General features: G+C 57.3%; 1 protein-coding gene across 4 annotated transcripts in view; it reads right to left on the bottom strand.

Moving 5' to 3' along the window:
- Positions 1 to 819: 819 nt before the first annotated feature.
- The window catches only part of PLCG1 (phospholipase C gamma 1), a 35,789-nt gene continuing 19,905 nt past the window's right edge, over positions 820 to 16,703 (bottom strand). Inside the window, exons 5-33 of one of the 4 annotated variants that reach the window (XM_058287091.1) lie at positions 16,538 to 16,585; positions 13,584 to 13,668; positions 13,406 to 13,489; positions 13,141 to 13,175; positions 12,851 to 12,926; positions 12,655 to 12,756; positions 12,323 to 12,441; positions 12,162 to 12,247; positions 11,964 to 12,084; positions 11,342 to 11,510; positions 11,095 to 11,217; positions 10,911 to 11,012; positions 10,653 to 10,840; positions 10,155 to 10,355; positions 9,951 to 10,070; positions 9,680 to 9,860; positions 8,681 to 8,758; positions 7,891 to 7,994; positions 7,515 to 7,611; positions 7,153 to 7,222; positions 6,601 to 6,758; positions 4,944 to 5,040; positions 4,559 to 4,783; positions 4,328 to 4,476; positions 2,950 to 3,064; positions 2,703 to 2,864; positions 2,509 to 2,597; positions 2,238 to 2,425; positions 820 to 2,080 (exon numbers count right to left, since the gene is read on the bottom strand). In XM_058287091.1, coding sequence (XP_058143074.1) covers positions 2,038 to 2,080; positions 2,238 to 2,425; positions 2,509 to 2,597; positions 2,703 to 2,864; positions 2,950 to 3,064; positions 4,328 to 4,476; positions 4,559 to 4,783; positions 4,944 to 5,040; positions 6,601 to 6,758; positions 7,153 to 7,222; positions 7,515 to 7,611; positions 7,891 to 7,994; positions 8,681 to 8,758; positions 9,680 to 9,860; positions 9,951 to 10,070; positions 10,155 to 10,355; positions 10,653 to 10,840; positions 10,911 to 11,012; positions 11,095 to 11,217; positions 11,342 to 11,510; positions 11,964 to 12,084; positions 12,162 to 12,247; positions 12,323 to 12,441; positions 12,655 to 12,756; positions 12,851 to 12,926; positions 13,141 to 13,175; positions 13,406 to 13,489; positions 13,584 to 13,668; positions 16,538 to 16,585 — 3,415 coding nt within the window. In that variant the 3' untranslated portion in view covers positions 820 to 2,037. The remainder of the gene's footprint in view (positions 2,081 to 2,237; positions 2,426 to 2,508; positions 2,598 to 2,702; positions 2,865 to 2,949; positions 3,065 to 4,327; positions 4,477 to 4,558; positions 4,784 to 4,943; positions 5,041 to 6,600; positions 6,759 to 7,152; positions 7,223 to 7,514; positions 7,612 to 7,890; positions 7,995 to 8,680; positions 8,759 to 9,679; positions 9,861 to 9,950; positions 10,071 to 10,154; positions 10,356 to 10,652; positions 10,841 to 10,910; positions 11,013 to 11,094; positions 11,218 to 11,341; positions 11,511 to 11,963; positions 12,085 to 12,161; positions 12,248 to 12,322; positions 12,442 to 12,654; positions 12,757 to 12,850; positions 12,927 to 13,140; positions 13,176 to 13,405; positions 13,490 to 13,583; positions 13,669 to 16,537; positions 16,586 to 16,703) is intronic. The other 3 variants (XM_058287092.2, XM_058287093.2, XM_058287094.2) reach the window with 3 other exon arrangements.

Below are 16,703 nucleotides of genomic sequence, written 5' to 3'. Positions count from 1 at the left end.
TTTTAACTTTTTAATATCCGCCTGCTCCCCCATGGCTTTTTGCATGCTGTCTGCTCTGTGTCCATTTGCTGTGCGTTCTTCTGTGCCTGTATTTTATTTTTATTTCCCCACCCCTCCTTGCGGATTGCTTGTTGCCTGCTGTGTTCATTTGCTGCACACTCTTCTGTGGGTTTTTTTTTTGTTATCTCCCTTTTTTGTTACGTCACCTTCTGAGTCAGCTCTCTGCAGCACTTGCAGGCCTGTTAGCTCTCCACAACGTGAGGGCGAGCCTGCCTTCACAAGGAGGCCCCAGGACGCGAACCCAGGGCCTCCCATATGGTAGACAGGAGCCCAACTGATTGAGCCACAGCCGCTTCCCTGTGGCATAATTTTTGAGCCACTCCAGCACAGCCCTCTATGGAAACAGATGCAGAAAAAGCAAGGCTTTCTCGAACATATCCCATGCATGGAGTTTTTAGTTGCAAGCTAGAAAGGCAGCCAGAGAGGCAACCATTCTAGAATGCTGCTTTTTGAAAGGAGAGGTTTCCATGGAACTGGAAAGGGGCTCTGGTTGCTTTCTGCTCACCCCAAAGCTGGCTGGCCAGTGACCCTGAGCTTGCTCCCAGTCAGGCTGTCCTGCCCCCCAGACCACACCTATGGTGGATGGGCAGAGAAGAGGGGGCAGCATACCTCCTGTGTGCCCAGAGTTGGGAAGAGCCACTCAGGAAGACCTGAGAAGTTTCCATAAACTCCAATGCTTCCACTGTAAAATCATCCTCAGTCTTTAGTTAACAAGGCCCCAGACAACAAGCTTTCCTGAGTCCCCAAAGAACAGACAAGTTAAAGGAAAAAGGACATGAGGATGATTTATTTGGCAGTCAGATCTTAAAAGGGCAGCAGAACTAACAAATTGGCCAACCCTGACCCCAACATACGTGGCAGTGGGTTTGCATGTGCTGAACGCTGGCTATGCTACGAGGCACATTTGAGCCTTGGGCCTGGACTCCAGCCTCTGGCTGTAGAGGTGGGGCCTGCCTTCCACCCTCCCCTCTCCTTCCTTGGATCTCTTCACCAACTAGACAAAGCTGCAATAAGCACAGCAGCTTCAGTCAGCACCTGACTGCCTGTTCTCACCCACCCACAAAGCGGGCAGCTCCTTAATCCCTTTTCATTCTTAGGGGAAAGCAGATGAAGTCTTAGCTTAAAAAAATATCGCCAGAATGGCCTTGGCTAGTTTCTTCTCTGCCACTCCCAATCCCATTCCTGACACTGCCTCCCCATCCCACACTGAGCCCTTCACAACACAGGGGGCAGCATTTGCCCTCTCCTTGCAAAGGGTCTGCTCCAAAGTCCCTTTCTACAAGGGTGAGGAGCAGGAGGAGTGAATAACTTAGTTACAATATCACTGAGAAGAAAACCAATACTGCTATTTTTAGCACAACCCCCTGTATCCTTCAGGCTGGGTCTGTGTCCCCAGCCGCGGGCAGCATGCCCTTGTGCTGTGTCCTCTGTCACAAGTAGGGCAAGCCCCGCCTCCCTCCATCCAGGCTCCAGGGCCGAACTGCAAACTTCGGGGGCGCCTACCCCCCCCCCACCCTACCCAGCTGGGGTTTAAAGCTACAAGACAATGTAAACTTTGTTTTGTTTCCCTGGCCCAGCAAGTCCGCTCTTTCTCCTCCTCACTTCTCAGGAATGTCAGGAGCTCCTCAGAACCCCATGTGCAGCTGCTGGCAAGACAGCCTCACTCCAAGGGGCTGTGGCCGTGGTCCTGGCCCCACAAGATGGAGGGCTCCATCTCCAGAAGTCAGGGCCAGATACATGTGCTTAATGTGAGACACAGTTCAGCTTCTGCCTTCACTCAGAGTGAGGGCGTGAGGCCCAAGACAGTATCACATCTCATTAATGGCTTGGTTTTAGTCTAGCATTCGCTGCTGGAATACAGGCTCCAGGCTGTGAGGCCAGGAAGGCCACCCTGGCAGGCCGCTTCTGGAGGAGCCAGTTCACGGAGTCCCACGAGGTGCACAGCACCCGCTGCTCTCCAAACAGCCTGGACCTCAACTAGAGGCGGTTGTCTCCATTGACCCGAGTCCTTCGTGGGGCCCTGGAGAGAAGGGAAGAGTGTCCTTACTGGGGCCTGGCAGCCCACTTCTACCCAAGAGAAAGAAGGTGCCAAGGAAGCAGGCCTGAGCCCTCTGGTCCCATCCCTCCAGCACCCCCGGCTCCAAGGAACTCACTGGCTGCTGACCCCTCCACCTCACCTTCGATCCCGACCATCAAAGTGGTCTGCAAGATGCTCCTGGGAACTGCGCAAGTCCTCAAACGGCTGCTGGTAGCGAGCTTCAAAGGAGCCTTCCCGGGCCCGGCCATGGAAGAGCTGGCCTGAGGCATCGGAGCCCCGTTCCCGCAGGGATGTGCCACCGAAGGGACTGATGTCACCATTCTCCTGCTTCAACAAGGGGCAACAGTGCAGGAGTTGACTCCTCTGAACCGCACATGGCTCTCCTCCCTCACCACCCCTGCCTCAGTCACCTTGGCAGGGAAAAGGTCGATTTTGATAAGCAAGGAGGCCAACTCCAGGTCCTCACTGTAGTTGTTCTTCAAAGGCACAGCTCTATACCCTAGGGGAGGAAATCCTGGCCCTCAGCCTGGGAGGCAGCCAGGCAGAGGCTGGCCCCACCCTGGCAACAAGAGACCCAGGGCAGTAGTTCTAGAAGGGTCCTCACCTGTCTTCAGGCCTTTAACCGGGAAAGTAGCCTGAGCCAGGAAATTCTGGTCACTAAACATGTCTTCCTCATATACCACAAAGCGCAGGAAGGCAAACTCAGGGTTACTGATCTGGAAATGGAAGGGCTTAGCCGGCCACACAGGGTTCAGTCCGTTGTCCACTGAAAAGCAAGGGCAGAAAGGGCCTCAGGCCACTGCCAGGGAGAAGGAAGGGTCAGTGGTGGGGACGGGGAGAGGAAAACTCACCCACAAACTCCGTTTTCTGCTTGGTGTTGTCATACTCAGCTCCAGCCACCTCAATCTCCACAAAGGGACACACGATGCCTCGACCATTCTTGGGCAGGTGCCGGGCCCCCAGCACCTATTCAAGTGGGCAGCAATGGGCTGGCATCACCTTTCCTGCTCCTGACAGGCCCCCTGGTGTCACCCCACCCCCACAGCTCCAGAAGCCCCTGAGCAGCAGGAAGAGTGCGCCCTCTGCTGTCCCCAAGCAGCTGCTGCCAGCAATTTTTTTTTTTTTAAATTTAGCTGGTCCAGGATTTAAATATTATTTATAAAATTTCTCTCCTCTCCCCCCACCCCTATTGTCTTCTCTCTCTATCCATTTGCTGTGTGTTCTTCTGTGTCTGCTTGCATTCTTGTCAGCATCACCGGGACTCTGTCTCTTTTTTGTTTGTGTCATCTTGCTGCGTCAGCTCTCCATGTGTGTGGCACAATTCCTGGGCAGGCTGCGCTTTTTTTTTTTGCGTGGGGCAGCTCTCCTTGAGAGGCGCACTCTTTGTGCATGCGGCTCCCCTACATGGAGGACACCTCTGCATGGCAGGGCACTCCTTGGCGCTCATCAGCACTGCGCCTGGGCCAGCTCACCACACAGGTCAGGAGGCCCTTGGTTTGAACCCTGGACCTCTTGTGTGATAGGCGGATGCGCTATCAGTGGAGCCAAATCCACTTCCCTGCCAGTAAAAATTAATTTGAGCTTTTAGCTTTAACCATCTTTCTTGTGAGTTTTGCATTCTGCTTCATGTTCAATTTATGTCCACTTCAATCTGGAGATATTTTAAATTACCTGCCCTTAGAGAAAAAAGTACAAGTACGAATCTCTTCTCAGGAGCAGAAACACGTGATTCCACAACTGCATACATCCTGGATGTGAGCAGCTCATCCTCTGCGCTGCCCTCCCTCCTCCTTCAAGACTGCTCAGGACTCAACCCCATGAGCCCACAAAGCCAGGGCTGGCTCTACCACCCAGGGGCCTGTCCAAGATAACTCAGGGCTGCTGCAAACCAACGAGAGCCCTGGTCTGCGAGGGGGCCAGGCTGCTGCTTCCGTTCTCGCCCGGGCCCACTGCTGGTTGTGCAGACAGGCCCGTGGCTTCTCTCTCCTGAGCAGCCTGCTCCTGGGCAGTGCCCAACACCAGCATGGCCTCACTGGACCAAGAACTGGCCACATCCAGCTCAGATGACTTGGCCCTGGGCCACTGAGAGCCCCAGAGCTGCCGTCCCACCTCCGAGGACAGTTGTGCCTTCCTCAAGCTCAGGAAGAGTCCAGCTCTAGTGCCCCCGTCCCCTCATTCCCCCTCTGGGGAACTTAACACGAACATCCCCCAGCTGAGCCCAGCACCCACCTCGATGCAGATGGTGCACGACTCCAGCCCGCGGAGGCTGCTCTTGTCAAAGGGGTCAAAGCCCTCGTCCCGCATGGTGCTGGGCTGCAGCACGTAGCCACAGTGCCCACCGGCCAGGAAGAGTGCCTGGTTCATCTGCATCGGCTTGTCTGAAAAAGCCCATTCTGGTGGACTCCAGCCCAGCTGCCTATGGTCTCCCGCCCCTCGCCTTCCCACAGGGCAGCTCCTCACCTGGGGTCTGGAAGTTGAGGGCCACAAGCTGACTGCCACAGATCCACATGGGCAAGGGATCGTAATTGGAGGAGTCCAGCCGCTGGCCCTTGGGGTAGATGCGGGAGAGCTGCAGCCGATTGTACTGGAGGAACTTCTTGCCTTTGGCCTTGTTCACATACTTCTCAGCCTTGGTTTCCGGGAAGGACGACATGTCCCGGTAGCAGGCACGTTCCGTGCCAATCTCTGAGCCAGACAGGAAGAGTGCTTACGGAGCCCCCCACAAAAGAACGAAAGCCACCCCCTGCAAGGTGAGCCGTCCCTCACATGCTCCTCACAGGCCTACCCACCGTGGGGATGCCCTGCCTGATCAGGTCCCCCAAGCACATGCACGCTCAGCCCTTACTCTCTTCGTCGAAGGGCACAGGCCGGCAGTAGACAACAAGCTCGGACAGCTCCAGGGCAATCTTCTTCCTCCGTTCCATCATCTTCCCCTCTGTGAGCTAGGCACACACAAGCAAGGCCCTGTAGCCCCGGCAGCTCCCCAGTCAGCCTTGAGCTAGTGCTTGTTGCGGCTGTTCTGGGCCTCTCTCCCCCCTCCCCAGCACCATCCGGATCCCATTTCACAGTGAACAAAGTCCCTCTCTGTCATTGTCTCTTCTCCTCTCAGTTCCGAAGGACACAACTGCCCTGCAACCCTTCTGTGAGTGGAATCCTTACCACCTGGCCCCAATGATACCTCAGGAACCCTGGACCTGGGTCCCCAGTGATGCTTTTCTCATTAACCAACCTCACCCTTGGGCAAAAACGCCTCCCCTTGCCCTCTGACCTACCATGGACTAGGGCGCCTGGTTTGGTCTCCGCTGTGCCCTAAGGCCACCACCATCCATGACAACAATCCTTCCACCACCCTGGCCTAAAACTCGCTCACCTCCTCAGGCCCAAAGCAACCATCCACTCTTCAAGGCCAAATCCCCAGTACAAAGGCCCAAAACGCACTACCCCCAACTTCCATCTGTCAGTGGCTCCTCTCTTCACACTCTTCTCCTTTAGCCTGGACACCAGGCTCCATCACTTCAACCAGCGGGTTAACCAGGGCCTTGTCCTTCCAGGGCACACCCCCGAAAAATCCCAGCATCCCATCCTGCCTGCTGCTCTGCCTGGTTCACAGGTGTCCATTCCCCAAAGAAGCCACAGATCCGTTCGGTGGCCTCTCCACTCCACACCCAAAGGCACTGGAGAGAATGGCCATCACGCAGGAACTCCCTTTACCCTTGAGAGCACCTCCTACCCTCTTTCCTTCCAGGCTCAGTGAAAGAGGTCTCCCTCCTCCAGCAAGTTGGGCCTGCCAACCAAGCCTGGGACCCAAAGCCTCCTACCTCCCCATGAGCTCTTCCAGCATTAGCAAATGCACAAATCTCAGCCATCCAGAGCTCCAGGTCCATTCATCACCAGGCCCTACAAAGCTGCTTCACTCCCCACTGCTCCATACCATCTGACTCTGGCCCTGCCACAGACATAGCTCTCTCAATGTCCCCAGGACTATATGCTGCTAAGTCCAACAAGTTCAGAGTCTCATCTGGCCTGTCTTGATCTTGGCAGCACCTCTCCTGGCGGCCTTCAGCCCCTCAGCCTGGCTTTCTGGGGTCCTCTTCCTTGCTCATATGCTCAAACATTAGTTTCCTCAGGACCCCGTCCCAAGCCCTCTTCCTTCTCTCTACCACCTCATCCCTCCGGACTACCAGTTTTCAGCCCAGGACTTGTCTTAACTCTGACTTCGTGTATCCACCTTCCCACTGGTAAGTCCAACTGAAAACATCATAAATGGCACTTCCTGGCAACACTCACATGCCACACTGCTGTTTATGAACTGTCCTTCCTGCCTGCCTGCCTTTAAGACTGGGGCTGTGGCCAACAAAGGGCCTGCAGGAGGCTGCACATCTGAGACTCCTGGCTGCTCAGTAGCTGGTGGTGTGAGCTGGAGGCCTCAGACCACCAGAGAGGCTCCCATGTCTGCCAACCCAGCACCCTTTCCCCGTCCAAGGGCTCCAGCAGGTCCTCACCCTGGCATCTGCAGTTTGGGTCACTTCTCGGATCTTTTTCACCCAATCCTGCAGCTCCTCCTGTGAGTCGGCAGCAACATCCAGGGACCAGTGCGCCACTGACGCCATGCTAATGGAGAAGACGAAGAGCCGGCTGTTCTTGCCCTCGGGGCGAATGGCTAGGAAGGAAAGAGGACAAGAGCTGGGAAGGACATCTCTATGTGCCCTGCCACACACCCAGGCTCCATCCTCACCACAACCCAGAGGGGGGAAGACATTAATCCTGCCACCCCACATCACAGATGAACAAACCACAGCTCAGAGCCATGCCATTACCAGCAGCGATGGAGCCCATGCTCACAGCCCAGAACAGGTCCCTCCCAGGCTCTACCACACCCCAAGGTCCACCCCATGGGGATCTGGCACGTGAGCCAGCAGCCCCTGGCACCCTGGCTCTGCTGACTGCTCCACAGTGCCCAGCTCAGGGGAAAGCATGCAGGATCAGACCTGGGAGTGAAAGGGTGTCCAGAGGACGGGGAGAGCTCAAGAGTGGGGGCAGCCTTGGGGGCTCACCAATCTGACAAGCTGGCACGTCCAAGACCCCCCGCAGCAAGTCCCCCAGAGGGCTGTTCTCGTCCAGGTGCTGTGGGAAGCAAAGCCCAAGGGGTCGTCAGCATGTCTGCTGCACATATGCAGGTGATGGATGGTTGTGCGCACAGGACAAGCATACTTTCTAAGTGCACATGTCCAGACAAATGTGCATGTGGTCCGCGTATGCTTGAGGACGGGAACATGGAGAGAATCAGAACGTGTGGGCCTGCAGGTGATGCGTGCTTGTGCATGGACAGGCATGTCAAGGACCATGTGAGGGGGGTGTTCAGAGGACAAACTTGGGGGATGGAGCCCTTCTACCCCTCATAAAGCTCTGACATCACCTCTCTCTCAGGCTCCAGGGCTGCTGGGTTGACCATCTCTTCCACGTAGTTTGATGGAAACCATAACTGCTTCTTCCCCCCATAGTCACCCCGCCACCTGCCAGAACCACAGGGTACTGATCACCAGCACAGCCCCAACAAGGAGGGTACCCTTTGCTGCACCCCTCCCCCCCCCAAATCTAAGCCAGTTCCCAGGGAGGCACTGCTGGTGCACATGGAACAGACGCTCCACAGACACTCAATACCTGAAGCCCACGCAGGCCCCATCCCTGGAGGCCAGCTCAACGCCAACTCCTGCTGGGACCCCAGGAGTCCTGGCCCACCCCCCACAGGCCTTGTGAAAGCCTGGGCTCTCCAGCCCTAGGGCCAGGCTCACCAGCCTCCCTCTTGCTTCTCCACGTTTTGGATGATGGCGCTCTTGGTGAAGGTGAGTTCGTCATCCCTTTGGGCCTTATAGTCAAAGAGGGCTTTGACCGCACACTGAGAAGGGAAGCACACGGTGAGGACCACGGTCCCTCCCTGCTGCCCTCCTGACCTCGGAACCTGCCTGTACACACGCAGCAGCCTGGCTGCCCAGCCCAAGCTCAGGCCAGCGGGAGGTGCCCACTGCCTGCAGTCTCTCCCAGGTATGGGCCTATGCTGACCCTGGAGGGAGCCTCCTGGACAGATGTGCATGCAAAAGAGGTCGGATAAGTGTGAGAAAACTCCTTGGGATCAAAGTGCAACCTTGCAAGCCCTGCCCTAGACTCCCAGGAGTCAGGCTCACAGGCTCACAGGAGACACCACTCCCACGCGCGGGGAGTGCTGGAATCACCCTGAGTCCCTCCTGGGGACCTGGAGGTTTCTGGGTGTGGCAGGGAGCCCATTGCTCCCATCGGGGAAGCACTGAGGGTCACTGAGGGTCACTGGCTGCTGAGGGGAGGAGCAGGGCACACCTGACAGACCACAGTGAGGGGACAGTGAGTGTCAAAGAACAGTTTTCTGGCCAGGGTCCTCCGCCCAGCCCCAGGAGAGCCGTGGCTCTACAGCAAACACACATCTCACACAGCTTCTTGGGCCTTGAAAAACCACAACCACAAAGACCACAGCTGAGTCCAGAGCAGAGAGATGCAGGCCCCAGTCAGCTGGGGGCCTTCCTGGCTTGTGTGTCGAGGCAGTGGCTGTACCTTGAAGGTTGGCATAGGGTTTGCCTCCACGTAGAAGCCAGGATTGCGTCCCTCATACAGGGCCCCATAGTCAGGCTCCTGGAAACGGGCAGAATGGGAGAAGTTAATGCCCAGAACCCCAAAGCAGCTGCCTGCTTCTAGCACTCCCTCTTCCCCCAGCACAGCTGGCCTCCACCTGCACTGCCTCACCAGGACATTGAGTCTGTCCCTTCAGTGGCACCTGGTCCACCATGATGCCCTGACCTCACGGGGATGGCCTTGGGGGCCTGGCCTCGCCCTCTTCCCACATTCTTCCCCATGGGGCCCACCCCGGATTCTAAAATCTCTATTTCAGTTTCTGCAGGCCCAAATTCCAACTGCTCCTGTGCTAGCTGCAGCTGAAGGAGTTGCTATTCTTGCTCAGGGCTCATTCATTCCCCACTGAGCCATTAGGAGGCACTCACTTCTGCCAGCTCTCCTAGGCCCCAGGGGACGGCAGCCTTCTCCCTGGCCACTCCAGCCCTGTCTCCATGCCAGCCATGTGAAGGAAGCACCACAACCACATTCCTAGCCTACTCTCCTCGGCCCTGGGGACAGAGTCCAGTCTGAGCTCAGCATCTAGGGCCATGCTAAATTTTCCAGCCTCTCAGCTACCCTCTGACACACCTGACAATCCCTGAGGTACTACAGGACTTCCTTGCGCCACGTCTTGGCTCAGAGGCCCTCTCTGCTCGAATGCTGCCCCCTCCCCCGAACTCATGTCCAGCCTTGAAGACACAGCTTAGACATCATTCCCTCCAGGACACCTTCCCAGCGCTCACCCATGGCCGCCAGCTGGGCTCTTGGGCCCTCCTAGGAGCTACTCTGCCACCCCAGGCCTTCCTGTGAGGCACACCCATGCTTTCCAGTGCCCATGAGATCATGGGCCTACCACCAGCTGGCCTGGGAGTTTCTGAAGGGCCATCCTGCTGTCTCCTGATGCTAACCTGCCATGCCCCCTCAACCAACATGCCCCCTCACAGCTGTGCCGATCTTCTCCAGGGCCTCCTCATTGATGGGGTAGCGCAGCTTCATCTTGCGGTACAGGGGATGCTTCTCATAGTAGCTGATGAGGTCAACCAGGCTGTCAAACTCTGAGTTCCCCAGCATCACCATCTGGCCCTCCTGCTGGACGCGGCAATGCTTGATCTTGCCCTCAGCCCTTCACAAAGAAGAGCCACATAGGGTCACGGTGGCCCAGACCCAGGTGAGGAGCTACACGCCCCCTGCACCCCACGGCCGCACCACTCACCGGAAGGAGATGGCGTAGGAGTTGGGCTCATTCCGTTTCCGTACCAGGAAGGCCCCATCCCGGGGGACACGCATCAGCATGTGCTCAGCCTGGGCTCTGGTGAGGCTCGCGTGGTACCACCTGCAGAAAGGCCCAAGTCAGGTCCCGGCAGTCACCACCCACCAGGTTGACCATACCCTGCCCGGCCGGCAGTCTTGCCCTCACTCTTTGCTCTCATGAGCGTTGGTCTGAGGGACAGGCTCTGAAAGGCGCATCTCGAACTCGTTGCAGCGCAGGGGCACTTGCTGGTAGTGTGTGATGAGGTCATAGAGGGAGTCAAAGACGAGGTTGTCTGTCAAGAAGAACTTGGGGGTCCCGGCATCCTGCCGGGAGTGAATACGGCAGTGCTGGACTTTCCCATTCCGCCTGAGGGGAGACAGGGGGCAGTGAGAAGCAGGCTGGAGCCTGAAGACCACGTCCTGTCCCAAGCTGGGCGTCCAAGTCTCAAAGAGCAGGCGAGGAATCTCAGAAGGAGCACAGGTCAGAGGCAGTCTTGGAGGAGGGGCTAAAAACAACCAAAGGGTGTGTGGATGTGTGAGACAGATTTAATTACAGCCCACATGAAAGAGCGGAACAAAAGACTCTGTGGTTCGGTCTGGTGCAGCAGCACCCCTACGCTGACCACGCTGACTGAGCCTGCACAGACGCGCAGGGAGCGGTTACCAGAAAGAGAGCGTGTAGTCGCCCACGAAGGTCTCGCTCTCGCGCACGAGGAAGGAGCCGTCCGGAGCGCCGGTCTCAATGCAGTACTCGGTGAGCAAGCGCTCCGCGATGTGCCGCCCGTCCCGGCCCGCCCCGAGCTTGCCGTGGAACCACTTCTCATTGGAGTGCAGCTCTGTGCTGCCGCTGGCCTGGGGCAGGGGCAATCGCAGTGAGGCTCAAGTGCACCGCCCCAGCCCCCAGGCCTGGAGCTGTCCTCACCTCCTTTGGCTCCTCCTCGTCCTCGTTGCCCTGGGCGCTGCTGGTCTCCTCAGAGTAGTAGATCTTGCTGCTTGTCAGAACAAAGTAGTGGGGATACCATTCCTGGAACAGATGGAAGCGGGGCACATGAAGCAGAGCACTCCCTCCTGCCACCGTGCCCACCATGCCCCGGCCTGGCCCGCACATGGTTCACAGGGTCCTCCAGGTAGAGGATGCCGTTCTTGATGGAGTTGCTGATGTCATTCTCGGAGTACATCACCGAGGTGGGGACCTCCTCATAGGCACTGCCCTCGGCCAGCTTCTTGTGCTGCGGGAGTGAGAGGCAGGCCAGGACATGGCAGCGCCAGCCCCACTCCTGGAGCCCCAGCTCCTCACCCAGGCCCAGACTGCTGGGACGTGGGGAGAGCACCCTCACAGGCCCCCTCCCCTACCTTGATAAGGATCTTCCTCTTGAGCTGGTTGGGGGAGGGGAGCCCGTCGGCAGCGATGTCCACCGGCTTGGTGAGGAGCGTGTCCCCGAGCACCTTCCTGAAGTGCTGGGCCATGTTCCTCTGCTGGGCAATGCTGCAGTGGTCCTCGATGGAAAGGATGACTGGGTACCTGCAGGCACAGGACTTGGCAATGGGACATAGGCACTGTGATTCTCCAGAGGCAAAGGCTCAGGTTAAAGAACCTCTCAGACAACGAGGAGTTAGGAGCCATTAGTCGGGTTCTCATGTCTACAGGGGCATGACAAGGAGCCACAGGCTCAGTGGTAAAGAGGACCTGGGGAATGGGGCATGGGGATGGAGACAACTCCCTGGGCTATGGGCTGTGAAAAGGAAGGCGTGGGCCAGGCAGCAGCTTCCGAGGGTGTGATGAGCTTGAATGTGCTCCACAAGCTAAAGAGAAGGCCATGGATAAGATAGGCCAGGGGCACAGGAAACGGAGTCACCCAGGAAGCAAGGGATCAAGGAGAGGCTGAGAAGGAGGACAAAGACTATTTAGGTACAGTGAAAGGCAAAGACGGGGACAGGGCATCTGCAGGGTCCGTCTGTCCCATCACCCGCTCACTCTGAGGCCACAAAGGCATGTTCCTTGATGGTGTGCAGGACGTCTGAGAACTTGATCTTGGTGGTAAGAGTGTGTCCATGGTAAATGACCGGCATCCCATCTGGGCCATCCCAGCAGTCCACTGGGGAGAACATCCCCACGGTCAAGCAGGCAGGCAGGCTTCTCCTCACCCCTTCCCCAGCCCGGACCCCCACGCACACTCAATGCAGCGGCAGCCCATCCGCAGGCAGCGAGCGTAGGCTTCCAGGGAGGACTCACTGGAGAACTGGTCCCCAGTCAGGTATCTGAGATGGGAAGGACAGGCAGGTGAGGCCAGGTGGGCCCTCCCTCCCCAGAAAGGGCAGGGGAGCCTCACTCACGTGTTGTGCGAGGAAGAGATCCAGTAGTGGGACAGCGGGTTGTTCATGGTGTCAGGATTCACCGCATCCAGCTGTGAGTTCCACACACTGTTCTCTTTGGAGAACAGGAAGGTGACAAACTGTCCAGGAACAAATGGAGAAGCAAAGACAAACTGAGCCCCTGCTCTGTCCCACCTGGGATGGGGTACTGGGAAGAAGAGAGGGTGCTCTGTTTCGAGTGAAGCAGAGCAAGGTGGACAGAGGAGGAGGGATTAGTTCCCGGGGCTCATTTGGAGCTCTGGCCACCAACCCCCACCCACTCTCAGACACAAGGGGTAAAAAGCAGGGCTCACCTCCTCCAGGAAGAAGTACGGCTCCTCAATCTCCCGCAAGGGGTCACGGAGGAAGCTGAGCATGAACTCCTGCACCTGGAGCCGGTCGACAGCCCACAGCTCCTGATGGGGGCGGAGAGGAGGCATGGAACAGCAGTCAGAGGTGACCCCAGCCCCATTCAGCAGATATCCTCAGCCAGCCCCAGCCCCAACATACCCCCTGGTACTCAAGCAGGAACTGCTGGAACTCAGGAAGGGACACTCGGCAGAGCTCTGGCCGCTCCCCAGCCCTGCTGTGGGAGGGGGATGTCAGTGCCCTGGCAGCCAGCTCGCCAAATGGGGCCCCAGAACAGCTGAGACCAGTTCATGCCAGCACAGCTGCCAGACCGGTCCGCTCTACCATGGTTCACCCCCTCCCACTGCCTCCCACCTGGACCAGGAATCACCCAGGGAAGAGACGAAGGGGTACCCAGAGGAGAACCCCTTCCTCCCCCCGTCAAACCAAACCTCAGGGCACTGGCTTCCAAGAAGGGGAGGTCCATCTGCAGGAGACAGAACCTGGTCAGAGCGAGAGCCCCTGGGAAGCCACGTAGGAAAGGGGCTCTCAGGAAGAAAGGCTGGGGCGCAGATGGGGACAGGCCTCAAGAGGAGGAGAGCTGGAGAGACTGCACCCCAAAACTCCCAAAGCCCCCAAGCAGGGCAGCAGGGACAAGGCAAGCAGGGCTGGGGGGGTGGGGAGCAGGGGCCGCGGGAGGGGAGGTGGCTCATGCACCGTCTTCTGGGCGCTGTACATGAGGCTGCGGTACAGCTGAGCAAACTGCCCATAGGTGATGTCCCCACTGCGCTGTTCCAGGTCCTGGCAAGGCACAGAGCAGGATCACCAATCAGGCCCTAGCGGGGGCTCGGAACCACTCCCTGTTCCGGCCCACACGGCTCCAGGAGACCCTTACCGTCAGCCGCTCGCGGAGGAAACGCATGTTGGGGACCCGGTAGTTGACCTGGGACAGCATGTTCTTCAGGTCCTTGGCTGATATACTGAGAAAAAAGGGACATCCCAGGGCCTCCTCCAACCCCTCCTGACCTCTGACCTATGGGCTCAGACCCCTGGGGTGAGAGAGGTAAACAACCCTACCCTGAGAACCTAGAGACCTGAGAGTGAGATGGGTCAGAGCCCACAGGGTAGCTAAGGGAGACCCCTTCCCCTCTCTAGGCCTCAGTTTCCTCATTTGGGTAAAGCAAGCCCTTGACCTTGGGAAGAAGAGACTAGGCTCAGAGAGATGTGGGGAGAAGGCAAGCCCATCTTCAGGCCTCAACTCCCCCCAGCACGCCTGCCTTGTTCCTCTGGCCCCTCAGGTCTCTACGGAGTCCCTGGCCCCATCCAGGACTCCTGTCCAGGACAGTGAGGCAGCCTCCCCTTGGCCTGCACCTCCAGGTCCCTGGCAGGGCCCACCTGCTGCCCTCTGGGATGCTGGGAATTTGGTCCTCAGAACCTGCCTGGAGTTCCTAGACCCCATCAGCACCGGCACCAGGTGCAGCGGAGGGAGGTGGGCATCTCGGCCAAGTATAGCTGCTGGCCACTGGCTCTGGGCTCCAGAGAAAACACATGGGCCCTGCTCCCAGGGGGTCCTGCTCCAAGCAGGGCCCTTCCCAGGCTCTGGGGCTAAAAGACACTGTTGGACCTGGCAAGAGGATGGAAGGAACATGGAGAACGACACTCCTAGATGGTGAGTGTCAGGAAGGGAAGGGGAAGTACATGGCCTCCTCCTGCCTCAGGACCTGGCAGGCAGCACCAAATGTCCTAGGGCATGAGCATACACTCTGGACTTAAAGACGAGTGACCGCTACCAGCAGCAACCTCTGCACAGCGAACATCCGTGCAAAGGCACTGCGCCGAGAGCCTGGGAGGCATCGCTGCTTCTGAATTTGGCATGCACTTGGGACATTGGCATTGCCAGGACCCTGGTTTTCCAGGTGAAGATACAGAGGCATTCTGTTTCCTACTTTCCTTCCTCTCCAGGGAATCTTCCCCATCAGCACATCAGCAGGCTGTTACTTCTCCCATCTAAAAAAATATCCTGCCCTCTGCTTACTTCTCCAGTGCCTGGCCCATTTCTCTGCTCCCTGTCAGGGCAGGCGGCCTCGAATCCTCTGAGCTCTTTCACTGTCTGAAGCCTCTCCCAACAATGCTCTTCTCAAGGTCACCAAAGGCCAGCTCTCAGTCTCCGCAGCTCCTGACCATGTCTGACAGCTGACCACTCCCTTCTCCCTGAAGCATGTTTTGCCCTGGGTTTCCAGAACTCTCTGCATCTCTGGGTTTTCTTCTTTCCTCACCAGCTGCTACTTCCCAGTCCCCTCTGCCAGTTCCCCCTTGCCTCCCCACCCCAAAATGTGACAATGGCCTGGGATCAGCCAGAAATTGCTTTCTTGCCACATGTACCCCTGAGATCATCTCATCCAGCCTTGGCTTTATTGCTATATGCTCCCAAATTATTACCTCCAGACCAGCTCTCTCTACACTACATTTTCACAACTTCCTACTCAACACCTCCACCTGGACACCTGACAGCCATCTCAGCCCTGCACCCCCGAGCTTCCCCAGCACGCCTCTCACAGTCATCTCCATCTCAGTCAGCGGCAGTTCCACCTTCCCAGCTACTCGGGCAAAAAGCTTTAGTGTCCTCTATGACTCCTTTCTTTCTCTGACATCCCCAAATCAACCTGTTAGTAAAACCTGTTTGACTCTACTTCCACAATACAGTGTAGCCAAAAGCCACTGACTTCTTTCCACCACCGTCACTACATGGGATCCAAGCCACTCACATCTTGCACACAGAATGCAGAGTTAGCCTATCCGAGCTCTTCGATTCTGCCCTTGGCCCCTTACTCTCCACACAGCAAGCAGAGTGAGGCTATTTCACTATGTCCAGGCTGTGCCACTCCTCTGCTCAAAACCCTCCAGTGGTTTTCCACGTCGTTCAGAGCAACGGCCAAAGGCGCTCACTGTGAACTCCCACCTACAGTGCCCACAAGCTCTGGGCCCTGTCACTTCATCATCTATGCTTCTCCCCTTGCTCAGGTGGCCCCTGAAGGTGGGTTCCCTGCTCCTGACCACACAAGGAGGCCATGAAGGTTCCCTCTGTCTTGAAAAGCAGCTCCCCCAGTATACTTAGGGCATGAGCTTGCACCTCTTTCAGGTCTTGTCAGTAAGGCCATCCCCTGAACATCCCATTTAAAAACGTGCCCTGGAACTCCCTATCCCCCGTGTTTTTTTCCTTCTCCACAGCACTTACCACCACCTAACGTATCGATTTTGCTTGTTTTATTTAACCTCTAGCTTCATGATAGCAGGGATTTTGAACTAATGCTCGGTGTTCAATAAGCATTTGCTAAATGAATACATGAAGTACAGAAAAGTGAAATCTCAGGCCCAAGGACATGCTGCCTGTAAGAGGCAAAGCCAGGACCAAAACTGTAGGTCTCTAGATGCTTCCAGGCACCCAGCACACACCACAGGCCCCCTGACCTCACCTGCAGGACACCCAGAGCCAGCGTGCTCCAGCCTCACCACCAGTCCAGCCAACTCTGTGCTTCCTGTCTCTGCTCACAGTGGCAAGGCACACAGAATACCGCCACTGTCCTCTCTCATCAGCCCCCTTCCCCACCTCTCCTGTGGCACCAGGGCCACCAAAGGGCTTTCTGCAGAAAGCTCCTTCTGCTAGAACCACCTACCTGTCACCCAGCCCCCTTGAGGCAGGTTCCCTGCGCTCCCAAGTTCAAGCTCAAGGCCAAGAGACAGAGAAGGGAGCAGGGGCCTCTGGCTCTCCAGGCAGCTACACGAAGGCCTGGCTGCATTCCACCTGCCCCTACCCACTTTGCAGTGACAGCCACAGCGCAGCACACCTACCGATCCTCGCGATTTCGATCCACTGAGTAGAACTGCTTCCGGAGCCACCTGAGGAGATAAACGCCCAAGGCGAGGTTCGCTGTCATGGGCCAGACCTCAGGGGGAGATCAGCGGCTGAGTGTGGGCAACAGAGTCTGCAGCCCCCGCTTTGCTCCCCTTGCCATCC

This window comes from Dasypus novemcinctus, chromosome 24 (genome assembly GCF_030445035.2).
Source record: "Dasypus novemcinctus isolate mDasNov1 chromosome 24, mDasNov1.1.hap2, whole genome shotgun sequence".
In the NCBI taxonomy this organism is placed as follows: Eukaryota; Metazoa; Chordata; class Mammalia; order Cingulata; family Dasypodidae; genus Dasypus; species Dasypus novemcinctus.
Note: the sequence above shows the minus strand (reverse complement) of the source record. Positions and strands in the feature narration are given on the sequence as shown.